The sequence below is a fragment of the Mustela lutreola genome, chromosome 2 (genome assembly GCF_030435805.1).
Source record: "Mustela lutreola isolate mMusLut2 chromosome 2, mMusLut2.pri, whole genome shotgun sequence".
Classification (NCBI taxonomy): domain Eukaryota; kingdom Metazoa; phylum Chordata; class Mammalia; order Carnivora; family Mustelidae; genus Mustela; species Mustela lutreola.
The window spans coordinates 1,763,968-1,781,444 of NC_081291.1; the positions used below are offsets into that span (position 1 = coordinate 1,763,968).

The 17,477-nt window shown below is 61.7% G+C and overlaps 1 protein-coding gene across 5 annotated transcripts; it reads right to left on the reverse strand.

Annotated features, from left to right (window-relative positions):
• Positions 1-702: 702 nt before the first annotated feature.
• Positions 703-17,477, reverse strand: SGTA (small glutamine rich tetratricopeptide repeat co-chaperone alpha). 5 transcript variants are annotated; one of them, XM_059159382.1, is made up of 12 exons: positions 17,354-17,477; positions 9,963-10,101; positions 9,429-9,535; positions 9,047-9,131; positions 7,874-7,973; positions 6,541-6,645; positions 5,660-5,798; positions 5,163-5,225; positions 4,275-4,312; positions 3,423-3,512; positions 3,083-3,205; positions 703-1,939 (listed from the first exon to the last, which is right to left on the reverse strand). In XM_059159382.1, exons 2-11 carry the CDS (start codon positions 10,060-10,062, stop codon positions 3,091-3,093), a joined length of 942 nt encoding a protein of 313 aa, XP_059015365.1. In that variant the 5' UTR covers positions 10,063-10,101; positions 17,354-17,477; the 3' UTR covers positions 703-1,939; positions 3,083-3,090. The 5 variants fall into 5 exon arrangements, with proteins under 5 accessions (XP_059015365.1, XP_059015368.1, XP_059015367.1 ...); XM_059159385.1 differs by having other exon boundaries at positions 703-2,019; XM_059159384.1 differs by lacking the exon at positions 17,354-17,477 and adding an exon at positions 17,227-17,322.

Here is a 17,477-nt window from a genome sequence, read left to right on the forward strand (position 1 = left end):
GATGGAGTGAGACGATCTGGGGAGACCTAGAACGCACCTGTAGAAGTTTCTGGAACACAGGGCTCACGCCCCTGTGACCCCCCAGTGCACTCTCCAAACAGGCTGTCAGCATCCTGTGGGCGGCACATGCTGAGTGCAGCGCAGACCCGAAGGGGGTGGGTGGGGTGGGCGGACTCCGGAGAATGGAGACTGGTCTTGCAGGGACTGAGTCACGTCCCCTAACCCCCACCTACCGGACGCCAGGAGTACCTGATCATCACAGCCGTAGTTTGTGACAGCCACAGATGTCCCCAGCATCAGGACCTGCCCTGCAAGTCGCGTGCTGGCCTGGCTCCCCCCCTCCCTGGGAAGCTTGTTTCCCGGACTGCAGGTGGCCACCCCGCTCATGCGCGACAGATACAAAAAGGGGCCCCGAGGGTTACCCCGGGGAGAGTGAGGTGCCCTCATGGCTCTGCCCGTGATGCCGGGGGTCCAGGCTGGCCCCCGGAGCGCGTGAGTTGGGAAGCGAAGGCGCGGCAGAGACCATACAGGAGCAGCACGGGATCTGCAGTTTCTGGAATCATCTGTGACCCGACACAGGAAGTCAGCCGTCGACACGACTGACCCCTGGTGTGGGCCTGAGGCGGGCACTCGAGGCTGGGGGTTTCTGGGAGCTTGGGGCAGGAGGGCAGGGGTGGCGCGAAAGGTCACGGCAGAGTGGAGCAGAGGTCATGATACCTGTTTATTCCCCACACGTTTCTTGTCACCATGGCTAGCACTCAAGTTAGGACACATCTCGCCAGACGTGGGACGACTGCGGGGCTGGCAGTGGCCCGTCTTCCCACTAGTTACCTACAACACACACGTACTGGGTCTACCCCGCAGACGGCCCGGACCATGGGGGAACCTCACACGATCCAGATGCCAACACTGGTGCCCACAGACCTGCCCCCCCCATCCTGCCCGAGTGGAAGCCATGGGCACATCCGCAGTGGCCCCGTGTCCTGGGCGGGCTGTCCGGCCATGGCTGGCACTCCTGCCTCGCCGGGAGCAGCTTGGACGGCTGTCTGCCGATGTCAGGCCGAGGCGGGGGTGGGAGGCACCGGGGACCCCTGCTGGCCTCCCAGCCCTGAACGGGACAGGAAAGCCTGCCAGGGACCCAACATGCCTGCCGGCAGGATCGTCTGTGGACAGAAGGGCAGTGGGCTGGACACCCAGCTGCGGACGGGCTTGGGGTCAGTCGGTCAGGACTCCTGGGACAAGAGGCTCAGAGATGAGACACGTGTCCATCCAAATGCTTGACTGGAAGCCAAGTCCCAGTACCTGGTCCCGTGCACCCCAGGACGGTCCCACCACCGCTCCCAACAGGGGTGCAAGGTCACGGAAATCGTCTTTTAGGAAAATGTGTCTGAAGAGCTCCTCAAACGAAAACCCACGGTCTGAGGGGCACGGCGGCCACTGGCGCCCAGACCACGGCTGGCAGTGAGCTCATTCGAGCAGGGCGCGGCTGGGGAGGCCAAGGTCGACTCAGAATTGGCTTCTCATGTCTCCTCTGCAGACAGACCACGGGGCTGCAGAAAGGGGCTCTGGGAGCCACGGGTGTCCCCGACGCGGCTCAACACAAAACGGGCAGCTTCCTGGAGAGCGGCTCGAGGACGCCCCCAGCCCGGGGCGCTCTAGGAGACACTTCCACGACCGAGTTTTCAGGGGGCTGGGAGAGATCAGTGCTGGTCTGCGTTCACAGCTTGCTGGCTCTGTTTCGAGAAGGGTCTAGGGGCCGCGGGAAACTACAAACAGGGAGGGGACGGCGGAGGGAGTAACAAAAATCCATCTTAACATGCGGGTCCGATTTCTGTTTCTTTTTCTCTCTCGGGTGGTCCAAGGGGAGAAGACGGCAAAACGCGCGGTGGCTCCGGTGGGTGGCTCCGGTCGGTGGGAAGGAGCTGGCAGCGCCGGAGGGCTGGGGGAGGAGGCAGGAGGGCCGCGAGTCAGCGCAGCCAGGACCTCCCCGCAGGCTCTGCGGCTGAGAACGCGCCAACGCTGGCAAAGGCGTTTTGCAGGTTAAGTTACGATGTACAACAAATGCAAAACGGATCTCAACTAGGTTTTTTTTTCCTCTTTAAGAATGCTTTGGGGGAGAAAAAGGAAGAAACACGAGCTCAAATAATTAACGTTCGATGCTGCCGGCGGGGCGGTCAGAGTGGTTTTCCTTGCTGCTCGGTGGTTTTGGCATTTAAAACCTCTTCAACTATTTCTTATTTTTTATGACCTGTACACCAGCGTGGGGCTCGAACTCATGATCCCAAGATCAAGAACTGCACCCTCCACAGACTCAGCCTGCCAGATGCCCCGTCCTTTGAAGTTTTTAACAGAAAATCCCAGTACAGGAGACAGGACAGTGACGAGGTCTCCTGGGCACAGGGGGAGTCTAGCGGCCCGGGGAGGGGGTGGCCCCGAGCCAGCCGTGGCCACAGGGACCCCCAGTCTGTTTTCTAGCAATCCTGCCGTAACAGCTGCTTCCAGCAAACACACACACACCCAGGCGAGCCCCGGGCAGGGCGGGGCTGTCCGCCACCTCCCAGGGACCTGGCTGGCATTGCTGCGGCTGCCCCGGGGCTTCCCACACAACCGCGGCCTGCCGGCGCTCTGGCCACTGCTGTGACACGGAACCCTAGGCGTGCAGCCCTCGTCTGCACAAGACCCACCTGAGTGACGGGCCACCCACAGACTCTTGCTGGAGGAGCAGGATGCGAGTGGAAAACACCTGGAAAGGGACCTGAGGATCCCAGACACCCCCCCCCCCCACGGAGACCCTCCCCACCTCATGGACCCAGAGCTGTCAAAAAGGGGTTTTCCGGGACGCCTGGGTGGCTCAGTTGGTTAAGCAGCTGCCTTCGGCTCAGGTCATGATCCCAGCGTCCTGGGATCGAGTCCCACATCGGGCTCCTTGCTCCGCAGGGAGCCTGCTTCTCCGTCTGACTCTGCCTTCCACTCTGTCTACCTGTGCTTGCTCTCGCTCGCTCTCTCTGACAAATAAATAAAATCTTTAAAAAAAAAAAAAAAAAGAGGGGTTTTCCCCACTCCGTGGCCCACGGGGACTCACGTGGGCGGTCACTCCTGCTGGTCGTCGTTGCTGGCACTGGGGGTCCGACTCCGGATCTGACTCCGGAGCTGTTCTATCAACTCTGGGTTCTGCTGCTGCATCTGCTGGGCGAATTGCTGGCCGCTGCGGGAGGGCCGGGCCCAGGCTTAACCAGAAGCCCAGGGCACCCTTCTGGCCACGTCCCAGGCGCGTGCCCCCATAGGCAGTAGGACTACTCACTGGAGGACACGGGGCCCGAGAGCGAGCTCAGGGACACAGCACCTTGGTTCTTATGCTCGTGGGTGGAACCCCGCCCACTCCCCCACCCCCGCCTCGGGCCCCATGAAGCAGGTCTACTCACGCCTGGATGAGACTGGCCAGGTCGTTCTGTGAGGGGCTGGTGCCGGGAGTCCCCAGGGGGTTGTGGCCACCCGAAATCATGCCGGACATGCTGCAGGGGGAGCCCACGATGAGACCGCCAGCCTGGCTGGCCCACTCCCGCCGGGCCCTGCCCTGCCACCCGCGAGCAGCTGTGTTACTGGCCGGCAGCCCTCCGGGGGCCCAGCACCAGCCCGGCCCACCCCTCTCTGATGGCGGCTGCCGTGAACTCCACCAGCTCACTCAAGAACAGCCTTTGTTTTTGGCTTAGAAACAGGGGTCTTCAACCAGGGGCCACGGGGCCATGTCCGGGGATGCTGGGCTGCCCCCATGGTACCCTGGATGTCCGGAGGGTGCCCTGCCCCGACAGCAGCGGTGCTGCGGAGAAGCTGGGCTTTAAGGTTTGACCACAGCCTGGCAGTTCTTCAGTAAGTAAAACAGAATCACCGCATACCCGGCCATCCCGCTTCTGGGTGTGGACCCAGAACAGCTCCCGACACGCAGGGAGAGAACAGGATGCAGACGGCCACATGGGGTGTGAGTCCACACATGTAACATGCCCAGATCAGGCTCCTTCACGGACGGGAAGGGGGCTCGTTCACGGGGACCGGGGGCTGGGGAGGTAGGACAGTGCCTCTAATGGGGACAGGGACTCTTTATGGGGTGATGGAATGTTCTGGCATGAAATGGTGATGGTTGCACAGGTGCATGTACTTAACGCCGCTGTACCGTAAACCCTAAAATGGTTAAAATGGCCAAATTCTGTTACGTGCATCCTGTCGCAATAAAAAAATAAATGTGACCCCAGACCCCAAGGAAGACGGCGGTCACTTACAGCTGCTGGACCTGCGGGTTGTTCATTAGGTTGGACGCCTGAGGAAAGAACACGTCGTCAGACGCGGCGCACGCCAGCCACACAGCGTGCTGGCGGGGCCTGCTCAACGCCCCTCCCGACATCCGCTCGCCCACGGTTTACCGCTTTGATCCTGCTCGGATCTTGTCCCTCTTTAGGACCCATTTTAGGAGTGGCCGAGCGGGACACTGCAAGCGGCCTGCCTGGCATGGCTCACCTCCACGAGGGGCCAGAGTTGAGGTTCTTGGCTCTGTGGCCCAGGCTCTGCCCCGACCACCCACCCGGGTCGCCACCGACGGACGGCGGTGGTTGTGCCCCAACACGACTACAAATTCCGGCTGGTCGCCGACCCCAGGTTCAGGAGATCAAGAGCCGTGGCCACGGCCAGTCCGAGTCCTCCTGCCCCGCGGTGGGCTCGTGCACTCCACGCCAGCCCCCGGCAGTGCCCGGCTGTCCTGCCGGCCTGCAGACAAGGTGCCGCCCCCACCAATGGAGGCGGCCGGCAGCCCCTGGTTGCCCCGCGGGGATCTCTCTCTAGTGGGGACCCTGGGCCCTGAGGCGCGGTGAGGGAGCCCCACCGTGGACATGGCCGTGTGGGTACCAGCCCCGCACAGAACTAGTGCTTCCGGCCTTAAGTCGGGGTCTCATTAGGGGGTGGTGCTGCCCCTGGGACATGGGGTCCTGTCCGGGGCCATCTGTGGCTGCCACACGGGGGCTGCTCCCGGCGTCGAGGGGGTGGGGCTGGGATGCTGCTCCGCCCATGGCACCCCGGTCACCGCCCCAGCGGGGGCAGCCCTGGCCCAAGGCAGGCGTACACAAGTGGACACAGGCGCGGGGCCAGGCCCCAGGGGAGGCGGGAGCGCAGGTTACCATGCTCATGAAGCTGGGGTTGTTGAGCAGGCCAGCGATGTCAAAGCTGCCGACGCCTCCTGTCTGTGGGGACAAGAAGAGCCCTGGTGAGTGATCATAGGACCATGACACCGACCCCTAATCGGAGACGGACGATCCCCCAGGGGGGCGGCTGGGATCCCGAGAGGCCTCGGCTCAGATGTCCTCTCACCCAGCAGCCAGGCCTCACGGCCAGACACCACCACGTCCAAGGCGCGTGCCCTGGGGTTGATTGCTTGGGAAAAGTACCACGTGAGGCTCAGACATCTTGGGCCCCCGCGCAGCCTGGAGAGCCCTCGGGGTGAGAAGTTCCCAGAGAATAATCACCCACCAGTCCACGGCCCACACCCCCAGCCCGACTGCCCCGGACTCCGATGGGGGTACTCGTCTGGGCTGTCCTAAGCCCAGGTCCCCGGTTTCCCACGGAAACCGGCCCACACCTCTCGGCTCCCACCCGCTCCCTTCCCGGGGCTGCTCACGGGACTCGGCGTCTCCCTCAACTTCAGCTCGGCTATCTTGAGGTTCGACTTGTAGGTCTCGTTGTCGGGATCCAGCTCCAAGGCCTTCTTGTAGTAGGCCACAGCCTCGGTGTGCTTGTTCAAGCTGGAGAGCGCGAGGCTGCGGGAGATATGGCAGCGCGTGGGGAGGGGCCTGGGAGGCTGCCCGCCGCGGCCTGGCGTCTGCTGGGGACGGCCTGAGAGGGCCCCGGGGGCAGAGAGGATGGACGTGTGGAAAGAACGCAAAGGCACAAGGGCTAGCGCCTGAGAGGACCCACAAAACGGGGCAGCCCAGAGGAGGGGCGCAGAGGCAGAGGGCAGGGTGGTCGCACGTGGCCAGCCTGTTCCTGGCACAGAACTCTTCAAGTCCGGCACCTCCCAGGTCACAGGCCCTCCTGGTTTCCTAACGAGCCCCTCTGATCACACCTGAGTTTATGCTCATGCGGTGACCTGGGGCTGGCGGCCAGGAAGACCAGATCTGGGATCTGGATCCTGTGACCCCCACACTTCCGGGAGGGGAGACGGCTGGAGAATGAAACTGAACAATGAGATACGGAGAAGGTCCCTGTTGGTGACGGCATCACACTCCATTCCAGGGGGACAGAACTCCCACCCGAGGACCCTCCTGTGAAGCCCTTCGTCTGCATCCTCTACGAGAATGCACAAGTGCATTCCAGCAAAACACAGGAGCACAGGGGAGCGAGCCGTGGGACTGATCCAGCAGCTGGGTCGGAAGGAGGGGAGGTCCAGATTCAGGACACGTGAATGGGGCCGAGTCCAGGCTCTGTCCACGCAGAGGCTCAGGACTGCACGTCGGCAGGTGGTGGGGAGTGGGGGGTGGTCCCTCCCCCTGGGGCACTCACCCCATCCTGCCGTAAGCTTTGCTGTAGGACGGGTCTATGCAGATGGCTCGCTCGCAGTCCTGCACAGCCCCAGTGTAGTTCCCCAGTTTGCTGTAGGCCGCGGCTCTGGGGACACAAAGCAGGGCGGGGCTTGCTCACTGCCAAGGAGGAGCCTTTTGGGGAGGAGCCTAGGCCTCCCAGTCAGTGGGGGGGGAGGGGGGGGGAGGGGGTGGGACACAGGGCTGCCAAAGGCCTCCGTCCTCGGAGCACCTGTGCTGGGGGCTGCACCAGTCTCCAGGGGAAACTGAGGCTGGAGGCCAAGCTGCTGGGCTCGACGATGCTGTGACGGGACCGGGATCCGAACCCCGAGTCCATGGGCCCAGCACCCAGGCTCCGCCCACCGTCGGGAGCCGGCGCCCGTTCTAGGTCAGGAACTAGACACTAACTCATCCCCCGCGCGAGCCCTGTCCAAGCTCTCGGGGTCTCTTCTCACGCCAGACAGCCTCTCAGACGGTTTCAGGTTTTAACACTGCACTTGGCGATTCCCCACATTCTGAAGCCCAGAAAGGCATCAGGTAGAAATACCGAGCAGCTAGGCCGGCGGAGGGCGTGTGGGGTTCCCGGACTACATGTGCGACTTTCCTGCCAACCTATTCGCGTTACTGCCCCCAAGAGTCAAAAGCAAGAAACTACAGTGACAAGCAGCTCTAGCTTAGCAACAGTGCACAGCGTGCGGCACCCCCGGCCCCCGCCACCCACTGTCGGCTCCCAGGGCGGTGCCCTGGAGCGCGACCCTGACCCTGCGTCTACTCCGCATTCCAGAGTCTGCCTCGTCAGCATGACGGTCCGTCCTGGGGGCCGGGGCAGAGCCGAGGCAGCTTTTCCTGTAAAACGACCAGCCAGGGGTGCCTGGGGGCTCTGTTGTGGAGTGTCTGCCTTCGGCTCAGGTCATGGTCCCAGGGTCCTGGGATCGAGTCCTGCGTCGGGCTCTCTGCTCAGTGGGGACCCTGCTTCCCTCTCCCACTCCTCCTGCTTGTGTCCCCTCTCTCTCACTGTCTCCCTCTGTTAAATAAATAAAATCTTAAAAAGGGGGAAAAAAAAAAAAGAGAGAAAGGACCAGCCAGACGCGGCTTCCCACGGCTATGCTGCCGTGACCGTGGGCGGGAGACGTCACGCGTGGTCTGGCTTATTTCCTTGCCGCAGCATCTGTGCAGAAGGCTGCCCCCGATTTTAACCTAATGCTGTGCTCAGCTCCTGTGGACCCAGGCTGGCCACCTGCCGCTGACCTGGGGCTCTGGCCGAGGGATCAGCAAGCGCCAGTACGAACGCCCTCCCGAGCGCACCCAGCCAGCACCTGTTACAGAAATAGACGGCGTTGGCCGGGTTCAGCTCGATGGCTTTGCCGTAGAAGTGCACGGCAGCTTCAAAGTTCTCCACTTTCATCTGCTCGTTTCCTAAAGAGAAAAAGAAAACAGCGTGCGCCCCGCTTCTCCCGTCAGGCCCGAGGGCTCTGGGCATCAGGGCGGCTCTCCGGGGGCTTCTCTGAAGGGGTGAGAAGACTTTGGGGACCAGGCTGCAACACTCAGACGCAGGCTCCGGTGGGGGGTGGGCCGGTGGAGAGGGCGATGATGTGGTTTGCGTCTGGCATCCTGGGGCTCTGGCCTGAGATGGCCCTCTGACAACCGTCCCTGCTTTGGCTGCGACATTTGAAGACATAAGCCTCTAATACAGTCACTTTTGCTCCTTGGAAGTAACCAAGTTTCACGAAGTGCAATTCAAATAATCTAAAACGCACATTTTCCAAGTGTACAACTCAATGGTTTTTAAATATTCACAGGTGTCCATCACAATAATCTAATTCCAGAACATTCTATCACCCTCAAAAAGCACTGGTGACCCTATCAGCAGCCACCCGCCCACCCCCTCCCCAGCCTCTGATACACACTAACTCATTTCTGTGTCTGTGGAGGAGCCTGGTCTGGGCGTGTCACATGTGTGGACTCACACTCCATGTGGCCTCCTGTGTCTGGTTCCCTTCCTGAGTGTTGTGGGCTCAGGGTCTGTCCCTGGGGCAGCGTGTGGGGGCATATTGCCTGTTTGTGGCCAAGGGACACTTCAAAGTATGAACAGGTCACTCTTTGTTTATCTTTTTAACCCGTTTATGGGTATTTGGGCTGGTCCACCTTTTGGCTGCTGCGGACACAGCGCATCTCTCCTGGGCCCATACTTGGGGAGGGTAGCGGCTGGGCCACGTGCCCAGTGTGACCACTGGGAACTGTCAGAATGCCTTCCACGGTGACTACCGGCCCAGCCACATCCCCACGGGCCATGTGGGCGGGCCCTGCTCTCCGCACATCTTCACCCCGTGCACTCGGCGGCCCCCGTCCCCTGGAGCTGTGTGCTGTGCGGGTTTTCATGCACCGCTCCCCGCTACAGCGGCCGCCGCCCCGGGTGCCAGCCCGCCCCCGCCAGCCCCGCAGGCCAGGTGGGTGAGGGACCTGGCGCCGATGCGACCGTCTCGTCTCACCTTCTGTTTTGAGGCGCTCTGCCTCAGCCGAGTCCTCCTCTGAAGGTGGGGTTCGCTCGGGGCTCCTCAGATCCTGCGGCACCTCCTGGCCCCAAAATGTTGAGCTGCTTGAGGGGTGGCGGGCCACCTGACCGTCCGACTCCCCCACACCCCACACCCCCGGCCTCCCTTCTGCTCAGGGCCGCCCGAGAGGGCAGCTGAGCTCTAAGGGAGGGAACCTGGGGCCACGGTGGCTGCAGGCAGCTCCCTACTGCCCCGTCCGTGAGCCGGGAACCCCGCTCCACGGTGCTGGTCTGGGGGAAACACGGGCCTGCACAGGTGCTGCGGAGCCCCCCCGCCCATGCTCGCTGTGACTACTGCTCTGGGAAGCCCAGAGACTCACCTTGCCTGCGGCGGCTGCTTCAAATATTTCCGGAAGGGTCTGAGGGAGAGCGAGGTCATGGTCTTCCACGGTCACCCCAAAAGCGGTCTCCAGGCACTGGATTGCAACTGTGTGAACGGGACATATGCATTTTCTTCTGGACGCAGCCCAGACTTTGGGACTTTGGGGCTCAGAGGGAATCCCTCCCCGACGAAACCCAGGTCAAGGCCTGGCACGTGGCAGAAGCCAAAACGCCATCTCCCACCCTATCGCCGTGGGCGGAGCCAACTGGACACCAAGGGGCTGGTGGCAGCGTCTGGGCAGAGGGCCGCTCAAGTGCCCGCCCGGCCTGGGCTCCTCACCCCCCAGCCCCAGCAGCTTCCACCCTCTTTAGGGAGAGAGCCTTTCTCCTCTCATCAGGGGAGTCGCACTCATGGGGTGGGAAGAATGTTCTGGAACCACCCCTCGATGAAGCAAGGGGAGATGACCAGAACACCCGCAGGAGGCCGGGCCTGCCTCTGTGTGGCGGGAGGGCGGGCGGCGGCCCACACGTACCCTCCAAGCTCTCCTGGGCGTCGGACGAGAGCCCCCCGTGCCGGAGCTGGTCGTGCAGGAACCGGATGATGGCGTAGGCCAGGCGCTTCTTGTTATCCATCTTGAGACAGGAAGGGACCACGCCTTGGGTTTTCAGGATCTGCAGACCCAAGCCAAGGGTGTGAGGCGTGCAGACGGGGGGCATGGGTGTTGCGGAGACAGTGCCCATGGCACCTGCCATTCCAGGCCCCCCCAGACCGCCGGGCCCCGGCTCACCAGGCCTGTGCCGGCCTTGGCCCCGAGGAACCCACTCGAAGTGCCTGGCCCAGTCTACCTGCAGCACAAGTGAGGGGAAACGGTTATGACCCGTGTCACAGCTGAGACTCGAGGCTCCCCGGGAGGAGGAGCGCGCCCAGCCATCCTGCCTCCTCCTTCTGAAAGAAGGCCCCGCGGCCTTGGCCGCCACCACCGTTTCACAGACGCAGCGGCACCAGGGGGCTCCCAGGGATGCGGAGGGCTGGCCCACAAGCTAGTCCTGGAGGTCTTCGAACCCTGATTTAGCTGAGCACAACGCAGCCCCAGTCCCACCGGCTTCTGCACTCAGACTGAGGAACAAGGTCATGGGGGTAGGAGGGCCCGAGACAGCTGGGGTCAGGAGAGGAGGGGCCCAGAGCAGACCAAGTGGGCCCAGAGGCACGGAGCCCCTTGCAGGCCATCCGAGGGCCTCTCCTGATCCCTCTGCCGTGTGCTGCACTCCCAGGCCAGGAGTGGTCCTGCCTCAGGGACTCTGGGCCGTGTCTGGGCGTCTCTGGTACTCCTGGCACCGGGCGGTGAGGGCCTCTGCTCAGCCCCGGCTCCCAGAATATCCGCACAATGGAAAACTATCCTGCTCTAGGGTCAGCAGTGCCCAGGGGAGAGCCCTGCTCTGGAGCGTTGCAGGCATGAGGGGTCTGCTACCCGAGGGTCTCTGATGGGTCCGGCCCGTCACAGCAATGTCTCACCCCTCCACATCATGACCTCCACGGCCGCTCCCGCCGAAAGGCAACAGGCTGGGGACAGGGATCTGGGAGGAGGGGCTGAGGCCGCTCAGGTCCACGTGCACAGCCAGAACCCGCAGCAGGAAGCGCCTCAGTCTCCCCAAAACACCTCCGGGGGTGAACGGCCTGCGCCCCACAGAAAACAAGGAGCAGGCCTCCTGACCACCTTCTCATGAACCTGTCATCGGACACTATGGTTAAAGCGGGGAAGAGCCCATCACGTGGCCCCGGCTCTCACGGGGAGACGGTGCCAGCGCGGGGGCGGGGGGCCACCGGACAAGGGCAGGCGAGACACTCGGTGCCAGCCGTGCACAGAGAGCTCGGGCTCCGGATCCCGGAATCTACGTCCACCCACAGCTGCCTCTTAAGGAGAGGGGGTCAGATACAGGCCACAGGGCGGGAGTCCACGCATGTGACACGTCCAGAACAAGCACATCCGTGCGCGGGAAGGGGGCTCGTGGGGGCCGGAGGCTGGGGGAGGCGGGAATGATGGCTGATGGGGATCGAGTTTCCTTTTGGGGTGATGGAATGTTCTTGACTTTCAGGAAGGGGACAGTCGCACTATGAATACACACCAAAGTCTACTGAACTTTAGGGTACGTGAATTATACCTCAAAACACCCGTATTCTGTAAAGCTGGTGAAGAAATTAAAGCTCTGTGAGGATGGTAACAGCTCCCCATTTCTGGACACATTAAGCTGGCACGTACCCGTGGCCGGAGACTCCCTAGAACTGGAAGGTCTGGCATCAGGACAGGCCGGTGCTTGGAGGACGGCTGGCCGGTCCCAGACCAGAGGACCTCAGGGGCGAGAGAGAGGCTCACAGAGACCAACCCCCTCAATCCATTCATTTTGGGGGAAATCAAGCCCCAGAAGATGAGTCCTGGTCCCCAGCTGAGAAATCTAGAGAGCAAACCAGTCAGCCTGCTCACCTCCACCTAAGAAGAAATGACTGACACGTCAGACTGTTTTCATTTTAGGCGTCTGTCTCGGCAGCGGCAGATTTACAGCAGCTGACAGACACGACCCCGGTGTCCGCCACGGGCGAACGCATCAGCACAGTGCGGTCCGTCCACATGCGGGAACACGGTCCAGCCTCAGGAAGGGAGGGACCCTCACCCCTGCCACCAAGCGGAGGGACCGCAGGGACACGGGGCTCGGTGAGAGCGGCCAGACCCAGAAGGACCCGTCCTGCAGGACCCCACTCCCAGGAGGCCCAGAGGAGTCCCGTCCGCACAGAGAGGAGAGGGTGGGAGCCGGGGCTGGGGAGTCCGTGCTTCGTGGGGACAGAGTCTCCGAGTGGGGGGAGGGACAGTTCTGGAGCCGGAGGGCGGAGGGCCGCGGGCCGGTGTGCGTGTGCTTCCCGCCGCGGAGCTGTGTGCTTACGGATGGTTAAGGGTGTCTGGGGGGCTCAGTCATTGAGCGTCTGCCTTCAACTCAGGTCATGATCCCAGGGTCCTGGGATCGAGCCCCATGTCGGGCTTCCTGCTCAGTGGGGAGCCTGCTTCTCCCTCTCCCACTCCCCCTGCTTGTTGTTCTGTCTCTCGCTGTCTCTCTATCAAATAAAGAAAGAAAAACCTTTAAAAAAAAAAAAAAGGTTATGAAAACGCTAAACTATGCTATGCGTATCTTAACATAATTAGAATTTAGTTTCCTTTTGTTTTCGAAGTCTGAGGTCCTCCCCTTCAGACGAACGGTCTCGGGCCCTTCGTGTGCTGTGTTCTAAGTCAGGCCTCGAGAGTCACGGCTGGGCAGCTGCCTGTGGGGATCGAATCTTGAGTTCTTAAGTCACATAAGTGGCTACATCCCACCTCTGGGCTCCAGGCACCAGTTCTGGGGGTGCTTCCCCTCCATTCCCACGGGTCACTCATTCTGGGCTTTACGCAGTCACACGTGTGTATGCCAGGACGGGACTTCGTCTCCCCTCCCAGGGAACGGATGCGAGTCCTGATGATGCTGGGCGCTTGCTCAAGAGCGGACTGAGAAAGGAAACCTGGTCTTCGGCAGACGTTTCCCACCCTCCTGGTCTGGCTGGTGAGAGGGGGCGGGGAGGGCAGGGTGTGAGACTATTGAGGCAGGCAGGCAAGGGATCGAAAACCTAAAGACCCAGTCACGCTCCTTTCTGGCACACTTCCGGTCCTTCCCATGCCCCCAGCCCCTGGAGCCTCAGGGCCTTTGCACGAGAGGATCCCCTGCTCCCAACAGACTTGAAGCACCGTGGTCTGATTTCCCTGGCATAAACTCTCACTGCCTCCTTCCTGGGCTTCTCCTTGTCTGTTGCTTGGTCTTCTTTCAAGTGCTGGCCCCTCCAATGCGACTCACTGTTTAGTCGGAGCCCCTTGGAGCCTGCCCTGGGCCTGGCGTACGGATGCCAGGCCACGGAGGCTGGATCCGCCTGGAGGACCAGGGCCTGGAGTCATGTCACAGGTCCGGCCATTTCTGTCCGACGCCCGTTCCGTTTCTCCTCCCCCACCCTAAGCAAAGGGATGCTCTTTGTCCCGTCTGAAAGAGTCCCAGCCAATGCCCTCACTCTCCTCTTCCACAAAATGGGTTAACAAGGGCGTCCTTGCCAGCTGTTACAAGAATTCACCACCCCATGCAGGGAGGGTTTCACTACCTCGGCACTATCGACACCAGGGGCTGGGCTGTTCTTTGCTGGGGGGGCAGCTGTCCTGTGCAGTGCCGAGTGGTAACAGCATCCCTGGTCTCTGTCCACTGTGCCCAAGGTAAGGGACAGAATCTTCTCGGGGTAATACCCCTCAGGTCAAGGGGTTCCACTGACCCCCCAGGAGTGTCTGGAGTTCTGTAACCACGTGACTCCTGAGGTCCTGGGACACTACACACTTTGAAATGCGCACACTGAGCGCAGACGCCAGGGTCGCCCTGGTTTGTACCCTCTGACCCCGGGGGATTTACTCTGGTGTCCAGAGTGAGCAGGCACCAGACTCAGTACTTTCCCAAATCATCAAGGCAGGGTCTCTTCTGCTTGGCCCTAACATTAGGGGCAGGTCACTCTCAATGGGGGCGTCCTGAGCACCGTGGGGTTCAGCATCCCTGGCCACACCCCTTCAATGCCAGGAGCACCCCCTCCACAGAGGTAACAACCACAGATGTCCCCAGACATGGCCAAACCACCCAGCTGAAAATCACTGAAACTCCAAGTGGGAAAAATAAAGGCTCTAAATCAGCAGAAGCGAGATTTTTTTTTCTGGCCAAAGAACTTTGCTCTAAGCTTTCTGAAAACCTTCTGTTTGCACATTTTGGGCTTGGGCCCTGCAGCCAAGGAAGCCCGGGTCCTCAGCCGAGGAAGGTCCCCAAGGCGCGAGGAGGAGCCCGCACGCTGTCCGACACGGGCTCCACACAACGTTGCTTCCTTGTGCGACAGTCTGCGGGTCTTACCCACGCGTGGCTTTTGAGATGAAGCACCTTCCGCTCCCCACAAAGTGGGGCCCAACAAAACACGGGGACAGCACTTCTCCTCGTCCCCTACCAGGCACCCAGAGCCTGCAGAACAATCCCAACTTGTAGGGCTTTGGCTGCCGGACAAAAGTCTCCGAGAAGGCCTCCTCTCTGAACAGTGAGGGCTTTATGAGCTCCCAGCACCGCCGAAGTGCCAGGCGAGCCTGGGCGGGGGGTGTCTCGGGGCCAGCTCCTCCGGTGGTCTTCACGGTCCCTCCCGGCTCTCAGTCCACCTTCTCATTTCCTCATTTTATTTTATTTTTCTAAACATTTTATTTATTTATTTGACAGACAGAGATCACAAATGGGCGGAGAGGCAGGCAGAGAGGGGGGAAGCAGGCTCGCCGCTGAGCAGAGAGCCCGATGTGGGGCTCGATCCCAGGACCCTGAGACCATGACCTGAGCCGAAGGCAGAGGCTTAACCCACTGAGCCACCCAGGCGCCCCGATTTCCTCATTTTAAAAATAACAACAACTTCTACTTCTTTGATTTGCCTGCCCAGAACTGGTCAAGGGGGAAAAAAACCGCGTGTTTTTCCACCCTGGACGGTGGAGTGCCCACTGCTGAGGGCTGCCTGCCTCCAGCCTGCACCCAGAGCTCAGCCCACAAACAGCAGCGTGCGAAGCCAGTGCCCCGGTGCCCTCTCTGGTCCCAGCACACCCCCGGTGTCCAAGCAAGGGCTGTCCCAAGACTTGAGCCCACCACCCTCACCACAGCCTGCTGTCTTCTAAAACGCCGCCAGAATGTCCTGCATCCTTGAAGACCATCAAAAGCTCCTGAAACTTCACAAATGCACATGGGAAGCCCTTCACCAAACGCTCAGTGTCTCCACTCAAACCCAGCTGCTCACCATTCCTCCAGCCCACCTGGAAACTCTTGATTCCCTAAAACACTGAGCTGCAAAGTTATCTCAGAGCTAGACGCCCTCTTTTTCCAGCAAAGTCCAAGCACCAGCTTAATCACTGGCCCAGCCGGCTTTAAACCCGTCTGTCGTCTGACCCCCGGCCTCACCCAGACTGTGAGCACGGGACAGACGTCTTCGCTTTCACCCTCGCACTCAGCAGTGTCTGATCCGTACGGTCCTGGGAAACGGTGAGATCCCTGTCAAACCCAGAGCCCCTGACCAAGTTCCCAGGGAAGCCCGGAGGAGACAACAAACCCCGGGCCTCGCCTGCCTACTGACGACTGCCTTCATTCCTACAACCCCCTTGCTGAGCATCTCCCACAGAGGCCAGTGCTGGGTCTTGGACCCCCCCCAAAAAAGGGGGGGGGACAAAGTAAGTCAGACAACGTAATCTCGCAATCTGGGGGGGAGGCAACCCCACTTACAGCCGCTCGCCCGTCCTCAAAGACCGATGGTGAACCGCAGGTGAAACCCTTGGCGCGTTGAGCGCTTTCCCGGCCCCGCGCTCAGCGCAGCCCTCGGAAGGGGTCCGCGATCACTTTCTGAAAAGGGCCACAGGGCTCCTGTGGAAACCGCGCACCTTTGTTCTTGGGCAAAAGCTGTTCCAAGTTTTGTGACGGGCTGCCCCACCCCCCACTTCACTTACAGAAACAGGCTGCAGCTGGATTGGGCCTGCTCACAGCCAGCCGAGCCCCTTGGTTGTTTGCGCCAATCCCCATTGTACAGAAGGAAAAACTGAGGCTCTGAAAGATAGGGGGGCTACCCGAGGTCATCCAGCTTAGAAGACCCAAACCAGGAACTCTAGGCCCAGCAGTCAGATTCCAGAGCCTAAATTCCGAAGCGCCCTTTCCTCTCCCCGCAAAACCTTCACGTGATCTCGTGAGTTCATCCCCCACCCCCTTGTGTGCCGCTCAGGCTGGCGGAGAAGCACTGGTCCCGGGGAAGGTTTAACTCCCCGCTGTGGACACTGTGACGGTTCCCCGTGGGGAAGTCCCGGGCACCCCGGGGGTGTTGGGCGGCATCCTTGTGCCCCACCTACTTGCTGCCAGGAGCCCACCCAGTCGTGGCAACAACAAATGACCCCCAGACATTGCCCTGCGTCCTCCAGGGCGACAAAACCACTGGACTGGGAAGAGGAAAAGCAGACAGCCCAACCAGACCCAGAAAACCACAGGGAGCCGGGACATCGTCCCGCGTCCGGGGTGCAGACTGCACACACTTTCCCGCACCTAATACACCAGCCATTCTCCAGCCAACTCTTAACAAGCAGCAGGAAGCTGAGCAGAGCATGACCTGCTCATTAACCTCGCAGAGAGCCTAGGAAGCACGTTCTTCTGGGGTCCCTGCTGCACAAGACACGCGCCGCTCAGAGGGAAGCGATGAGCCCCAGCTCGGGCAGCCAGGAGAGGGGTGCAGCCGGTCCTCGCCCGGCTCCTTCCCGCCGCCAGCACAACCGACAGAAGCCCCGGGCTGGGAAAGGCCGAACCACCGCGGACCCCACTGAGCTCTCACTCTGCGCTGGCCCCAAGACCGCCACCCCTCACCCCGCACCCCAACCAATCAGGCAGGGACCGTGAGGACGCCCATCTTACTGCGGGGGAAACTGAGGCTCCGGGGAGCCAAGAGGCTGGCCAGGTGGAGGGTGGCGGCGCTGGGAAAGGACCCCGACCCGCGCCCCACGAACGGGGTCCCCATTCAAAGGGACTGTGTTTCCGGGAAGCAGAAGACACCCTCACTGCTAGCGGGGCACTTCCGACTCCTGCTGTCCACCCACGGGCCTGCGCCCAGCATCTCCCGGGCCTGGGGTCCGGGGTAGGATGACCAGGGCCGGCGAAGGCCTGCCCGACGCCACCTGCCTCAGTTTCCCCTTCGCGCCGCCAACTCACAGCAGCCAGTGGATCGCGGGATCCTCGCCCCAGACCAACCGGTCTTTACGGGCCCTGGAGGCCAGGGAGTTCCGAGCCGCGGACCCCCGGCCCACCCCGCTCAGCGCCGGACCCCGCTACGACTCACCTCTCAGGCGGCCGAACGCCGACCCACCGACGGCTGCACCTGCGCACCGCGGCGCTGCCCGGCCCCGCCCCCGGCCGCGACGCCTGCGCGGAAGGAGCCGGCTCCCGTTGTGTTTTCTTCTGCG